General features: G+C 32.8%; 1 protein-coding gene across 1 annotated transcript; it reads left to right on the top strand.

The window, feature by feature from the left end:
* The first annotated feature begins 796 nt into the window (after positions 1-796).
* Positions 797-6893, top strand: LOC139520091 (complement C1q subcomponent subunit B-like). Its single transcript, XM_071312519.1, has 3 exons — positions 797-1066; positions 2650-2739; positions 6254-6893. The coding sequence occupies exons 1-3, from the start codon at positions 916-918 to the stop codon at positions 6661-6663; spliced, it is 651 nt and encodes a 216-aa protein (XP_071168620.1). The 5' UTR covers positions 797-915; the 3' UTR covers positions 6664-6893.
* The last annotated feature ends 334 nt before the right edge of the window (positions 6894-7227 follow it).

Here is a 7227-nt window from a genome sequence, read left to right as displayed (position 1 = left end):
AGCGTCACTGATGAGTCTTATGTAGACGAAACGCGCGTCTGGCGTATTAAATTATAATCCTGGTACCTTTGATAACTATTAGTAACACAAGGTGTTCTATGGCCAGCTGATGTAAGATGTTCTCCGGTTAAAATATATATTATCTTATCTTATCTAATAGACGATAAAACCTTATATTCAAAATGAGGAAAAAACCATCATATTTGAATTTGTTCAATAGTATTTGTCTTCTTGACAAGTTACGTGCTATGGTACCTAATGCGCATAAAGGGTGTTAACAATTAGATAAATTCAATATAAAAAAAAATCAATAGTCTTGGCCTTGTTTTTTTGTAGGAATGAAAATAGATGATGTGACGCATTTTAATGTACTATAATTAGCATCTATCGGGCTATTTAAAACATGATTTACCTATCTTATCGAATGAAAAGAATTGAAGGGAAATTGGCCATTCCTCTTTCCCAAAATGCATCTCGTTGGCAAAAAAAAAATGGCTACCCTTCATAAAAAAACGGGTTTTCTCGATTCGCTATTTCCACAGACAATGTATGTACTACTGATGTCTACTACAGTAAAAAATCCAAAAGTAAAAATCTTTTTAATAAATTATCGACCTGTAGATCAGCAAGAATGTGTATTAATAAGATACATTATGTAGAAACTGACCTAAAATATCGTAATGCTGCGGTTAGAAAAATGTAAATCTAAAAACTAATTAATGTTTTCCGTCGTCTGCACTAAAAATTAGTATTAACATGAATTACTTATAAATCATATGAAGTACAAAGTACTCTTAATTACTTCATGTGGCTTTCTTAATGTCGCACGTATTTATTTGGGAAAAACCTGATTAATATGATACACGCAGAAGTCAGCTACAAGCATCACGGATAGTTATTATACAAGCACCAAACATGGGGCGAATACAGACATTTTGGACCAACAATCGTACGTTGGTATATACAGTCAGCGGATTAATTCTAGGATATTCGTTTGCGATCGGAATGAGCTATCTTCTATTTTCTATAGGGCAAGAAAAAGGAAAAGGGCATATCCAGTCTTTTGGTAAGCATAAACATGTATATTCAGCCTATTGAGAATAAATTAAACTGCCTCACTGGTCTCGTGTTTGTGTGCTGGTGCATGCCTAGACTTGCTACAATTCCCTTTCTATTATTTCTCTCTTACTAATTTATATGTTTACTGATAAGTGCCAGCCTACTGATTGCCCTTGGAGCAGATGTCAGAATAATTGTAATCTCCTAGTTAGAGCAGTAAAATTATTAAAGGGGCAAAATTGAAAAAAAAAAGAAAAAAACATAATTAGGAAGGGACAGGTAGCAAGTCTAGTGCATGCCCTGAATACTGAAAAATGTGTTTTCGGTCCCCATCAAGATGAAACTAAATTGTTCAATTTTTTTTTAGCGCTACTGGAAAGCATGCATAATTTAGAAGTAATGTTCCTTGATGCAAATATTTTTGGGTAAGGTGTAATCTCTTCTAACGTACGTAACATTATGAGGTAACTTTGTAAATAAATAAACTCATCAAAGATACCAGGACTAAATTTAGTATATACGCCAGACGCGCGTTTCGTCTACAAAAGACTCATCAGTGACGCTCGAATCCAAAAAAGTTAAAAAGGCCAAATAAAGTAAGAACTGAAGTTGAAGAGCATTGAGGACCAAAATTCCTAAAAGTTTTGCCAAATGCAGCTGAGGTAATCGTATTCAGGGAGTTGGTGGTGTAAATATTAGAGTTATTATATATATAGCAATCAAGCAAAGGGATCCCTAATCAAACTCGTCTATCTATTGTAAAAGAAAAACAAAGAATCTTGGGAATTAAACCATGACACAGATTTAGTGCACGCACAGCTGTACCTTCTATTACATAACTGAATTCCGAATATCACCTCAGTGGATATAAGATAAGCTGTCAACAGAGCAGAATGCCGTCATTACATTTTGTATCATGAACTATTTCAACAGGTCAACAGTGAGTGAATTTGAAGGATACTAACATAGATATATACATTACATATATTCATGATTATTATGATTTTTACACTTGCATATATACTTAGTATCCGCTAAACATTTCACTCAAACACCTCTCCTTAGTTTTTTATTAAAAGCCTCTACCCCTTGAGACGCAAAATCTGACACCCCGACCGACACTTTATAATATTTTGATGAACAACTAGTTTTATAACCAATTAATTTTAAGTAAGAAGCTGGTATTTGGTTAAATTCCATAATAGGAATTCAATTCTATATAAATGATTCAAGAGGATGTCGTCTTAAGTAGTTTTTTTATCACGAAATTTGCATATGAAGCCTCAAAATCTGCAACACGGAAAACTAAGGAGAGGTGTTTGAGGAAACAGAGCACTGAAAACAACTGCTTCTGCTTGCAGGAAATGGATTATGTCTCAGTTCCTTCCATGCAATACATTATATGGTACTAAGAATTCAAAAGAACATTTTTTGATACTTGAACATTAGTTTTGTAATGTATTAACATTCGCTATAATTGATTTGAAATACACAGTCTATGCGTGTGGTACCAATAAATCTTTTAGGAGACATACACAAACTTTTCATGGCACTTTTCTAAAAATATATTAGTAACATGTTTTCTTTTAGAAATAACTCAACTTATAAAAGACTCAAAAGAGGAGATATTAAATGTGATACGGGACTCGAGGAACTCTACAAGCAACGAAAATATTAACGGTAAGTGATTTCACAACAGCGACTCTGCTGTCTTCCCCTTCCCTCCTTATTTTATATTAAATCTTACATGAAAAAAAGAATATGTGGTATGCTTGTCAATGAGACAGCTTTTTACCAGAGAGCAATTCAGGCGGGAATTAGGGACATAAAAAAGGGTAAAAAACAAGCATTTTCATAGTTTCCAGACAATAACTCGTGTTAAAGAATATGGATCTCTCTGAAATCGTACAGCAAGGTTCCATACTACAAAGGAAAGGCTGGGTTTGAGTGTGGGATTAATTGCTCCAAGGAGGGATTAAAAAAAATTAAAAAATTGAGGGGTTCCAATTTTTTAAGGGGTTCCATTTTTTTTTCAAAATTTTTCAAATTTTTATTTTTTTTTCAATTTTCAAGAGGAATCTTTAATTGCACAGTATTGTGCAATAGATTTGTAAGATCTTGACATGTATTTTGTGTCAGAAACCTATACTATGTCAAAAATTTGATTTCAATCCAAATTCAGACAGAATCAAGCTTTGATATTGTGTCCAAATTTGCCACAACTGTTCAGGGTTCAACCTCTGTGGTCGTATCAGGCTGGGCTCAGCGGAGCATTTTATTTTATATAGATTATATATAGATTATATCGTTGATTTTCCTGTTTGAATTGTTTCACACAAGTCATTTTGTTGTCCAAGACGCCGTGTTGATAACCTATAATTGTTTACTTTTTACACATTCTGTCATTAGCACGCATACCATATATCTTCTTATTTCTATTAGCCCTCCATATTCTGTATGTGTCTGTTCCAAAGCATCCTGTAGTTCAGTGGTTGTTGATTGGTGTTGTTTATCACATTTGCTTTTCGTTTATGGTGTTGTTTATCACATTTGCTTTTCGTTTATGGTGTTGTTTATCACATTTGCTTTTCGTTTATGGTGTTGTTTATCACATTTGCTTTTCGTTTATGGTGTTGTAGATAATTCAGGCCGTTAATCTTAATTCATGTTTGAATTTGTTTACATAGTTATTTTTGCATTTTATAGATTACTATACGGTATGGTCATTTACCATTGTTGAAGGCCATAGGGTAACAAAGAGTTGTTAACTTCTATGTTATTTGGAGAGTTGTCTCATTGGGAATCATACCACATCTTCCTATTTTAATAATATACGTACTTAGTTATTTACCTATACATATTTCTGATTAACCTAATAAATGGATACTATGTCAGATACACCTCTACAAAGTCGCTTTTTTTTTAAATGAACGTTATTTCTACTGTATATTTATGTCTTCTAGATTGACGAACTAGAGGCTCTTAAGAGCCCGTGTATCTCATCTTGGTCTATTGGCATATTAAACAAAGGAAACAGTTGGTTTCATGACAAAATTGTGTTTTGGTGATGGTGATGTGTTTGTAGATCATACTTAACTGATCATTATTGCTACTTACAATTTTCTGTATCTGTAATGAACTTGGCCCTTTAGTTACAGAGGAAAACATTTTTTAAAAACTTACTAAAATTTACCAAATTAATGAAAACTGTTAAAAATTTACTATAAAGGGCAATAACTCCTTAAGGGGTCATGTAGACTTATTTGTAGATCTTAATTTGCTGAACATTTTTGCTGCTTACAGTTTATCTCTATCTATAATAGTATTCAAGATAATAACCAAAAACGGCTAAATTTCTTTAAAAATTACCAATTTGGGGACAGCAACCCCACAACCAGTTGTCCAATTCATCTAAAAATTTTAGGGCAGAAAGATATTTACTAGATAACCAAGTTAACCCCTTGTAAGATTTGTTATAAGCCAAAATCTACATTTTACCCCTATGATCTATTTTTAGCCATGGCGGCAATCTTGGTTGGTTGTCCGGGTCACTGCACACATTTTAAAAACTAGATACCCTAATAATGATAGTGGCTAAGTTTGGTTGAATTTGGTTCAGAAGTTTTAGAGGAGAAGATTTTTGTAAAAGATTACAAAAATTTACGAAAAATTGGAAAAAAATGATTATTAAGGGCAGTAATCCTTAAGGGATCAATTGACCATTTTGATCATAGTGACTTATTTGTAGATCGTACTTTGCTGAACATTATTGCTGTTTACAGTTTATCTCTATCTATAATAATTTTCAAGATAAGAAAATGGACAAAATTTCCTTAAAATTACCAATTCAGGGGCAGCAACTCAACAACCCATTGTCCAATTCATCTGAAAATTTCAGGGCTGATAGATCTTGACTTAATAAACAATTTGACTCTGTCAGATTTGCTCTAAATGCTTTAGTTTCAGAGTTATAAGCCAAAATATAAATCAAAGTCTTGTCAACAAGAAATTTATAAAATGACCACATAATTGATATTCATGTCAACACCGAAGTGCTGACTACTGGGTTGGTGATAGCCTGGGGGACAAAACGTCATCCAGCAGTGGCATCGACCCATTGGTGTAAATAGTTATCAAAGGTACCAGTATTACAATTTAATACGCCAGACGCGCGTTTCGTCAACATAAGACTCATCAGTGACGCTCAGATCAAAATAGTTATGAAGCCAAACAAGTACAAAGTTGAAGAGCATTGAGGACCCACTATTTCAAAAAGTTGTGCCGAATACGGCTAAGGTAATCTATTCCTGGCAAAAAGAAAATCCTTAGTTTTCCGAAAAAATCAAAGTTTTGTCAACAGGAAATTTATAAAATGACCATATAATTGATATTCATGTCAACACCGAAGTGCTGACTACTGGGCTAATGATACGAAACGTCCACCAGCAGTTGCATCGACCCAGAGGTGTAAATATTTATCAAAGGTACTAGGATTACAATTTAATACGCCAAACATAATCTGTTTAAGTTATTTTACAAAACAAAATTCATGAGATTAATATGACATACTTACTTTTCAAGAAAATTTTACAAGTTCTGTGTATGTGTGATGATAGTGTTCGATCTATCCATTTGAAACTTTACAAACGTAAATCTTTTTCATTTTAAATATCAGGGTTAACAAACTATTTGAATTTAAATAGTTTATTTAACTATAGAAATTTTAGTAAAAATATATGTTAGGACCTTTTTTTGGTAATATAGCTCTTCAACGGTTTTAGTTCCTATACAATCTTGGCTTTCAAGGATTCAACTTTGGGAGTTCCTGATGAAGGTGAAACCAGAAAAGCAGGTTGGACGCATACAATTTATAAAGTGTTTTTTTTGCGGGTTTTGTGTAAATGACAAAGAATGTCAAGTATCAATAAAGAGATAGTGCTTATTGTAGATTATTGATTCAGTTCTTACAGTGACCGTGATTCAAAAGATGGACAGCAGAAAGAGATATAAACGCTTTTCGAATGGCATTTGTTATATTTGCCTGCATCGTGTTTCCAGATAATATCGATTTACTCATACTATTGACAAAAAAATCCCATTATGATCGGATGATTCTACGTTTAAATATCACTTTTATTATTCTATATATTGTTGCTATGAATTTGTTATTTTGATGTGATTTTCTTCTTTTTAGTTGTGAGTAAGCAAGGAATCATCGCTTTCTATGCAATCGCAACCAGATCTATCGACCTCGAGCATAGCCAGACAATAGTTTTTGATCATGTATACACTAACATTGGTAAAAGTTATAATCCTAAAACAGGAAAATTCATTGTGCCTTTAAATGGTTTGTATCGTTTCGGAAGTACTGGGATGTCGCAAAGTGATGATGTAGTTCATTTGCAAATGAACAAAAACGGTCTTGAAGTCGCCCGTAGCACTGCACAACAAAATTATAACACTGCTGACATGGAAGCCATTTTAGAACTCAAGAAGGGTGATATCATTGACGTCACACGTAGAACAAACAACAATAAACAGACAGAACGACTCCATGGTAACAAAATGGCGTCATTTACTGGGTTCCTCATAACAACAATGTAGATTATGTAAAACGGACAAAAAATATTGGAAACAAACTTCAAAGAGCTATTACTTTGACTTATGTATAGAACAGAGACATAAAAACTGACGTCCTCCAATCTATTGAAAATTTGCAGAGTCTCTTGTTTCTAAGAATTTGACAATTTCTGCATTTCTTCTTTTTAGAGAATGTGTTGTTATTCATGTTGAATATCACCATAGATTTATATTACATCTGAATGTATTTTGTACTACGTTTATATATTTTTTATAAGTATAACTTGCCAAAGGTACCAGGCTTATTATTTTCCACACAAGCCGCGAGTTTCTTCAGAGACTGAAGTAAAATAAATTTAACAGGCCAATAAAAAGCAGAAGTAATTACAGCTAAGGTAACCTGTTTCTGTGTTAATTTATCCATAGTATTTCGAATAAATTAATTTTTGAAATCAGCTTATGTATAAATATGAAAAAAACATGAATCAATGATTATTCATGTCAACACAAATTCATTTTAAAAAATTTATGTTTTGAGTTTCTTAACGTGTATTATGTTGCAAAATTTGAAAAAAAAACCCCAAATAT

This window comes from Mytilus edulis, chromosome 4, assembly GCF_963676685.1.
Source record: "Mytilus edulis chromosome 4, xbMytEdul2.2, whole genome shotgun sequence".
NCBI classification, from domain to species: domain Eukaryota; kingdom Metazoa; phylum Mollusca; class Bivalvia; order Mytilida; family Mytilidae; genus Mytilus; species Mytilus edulis.
Note: the sequence above shows the minus strand (reverse complement) of the source record. Positions and strands in the feature narration are given on the sequence as shown.

Coding starts and splice junctions, on each gene's coding strand:
- LOC139520091 (XM_071312519.1), top strand. CDS start 916: ATGGGGCGAATACAGACATTTTGGACCAACAATCGTACGTTGGTATAT. Junction 1,067..2,649: donor AGGGCATATCCAGTCTTTTG/GTAAGCATAAAC, acceptor GTTTTCTTTTAG/AAATAACTCAACTTATAAAA. Junction 2,740..6,253: donor AAGCAACGAAAATATTAACG/GTAAGTGATTTC, acceptor TCTTCTTTTTAG/TTGTGAGTAAGCAAGGAATC.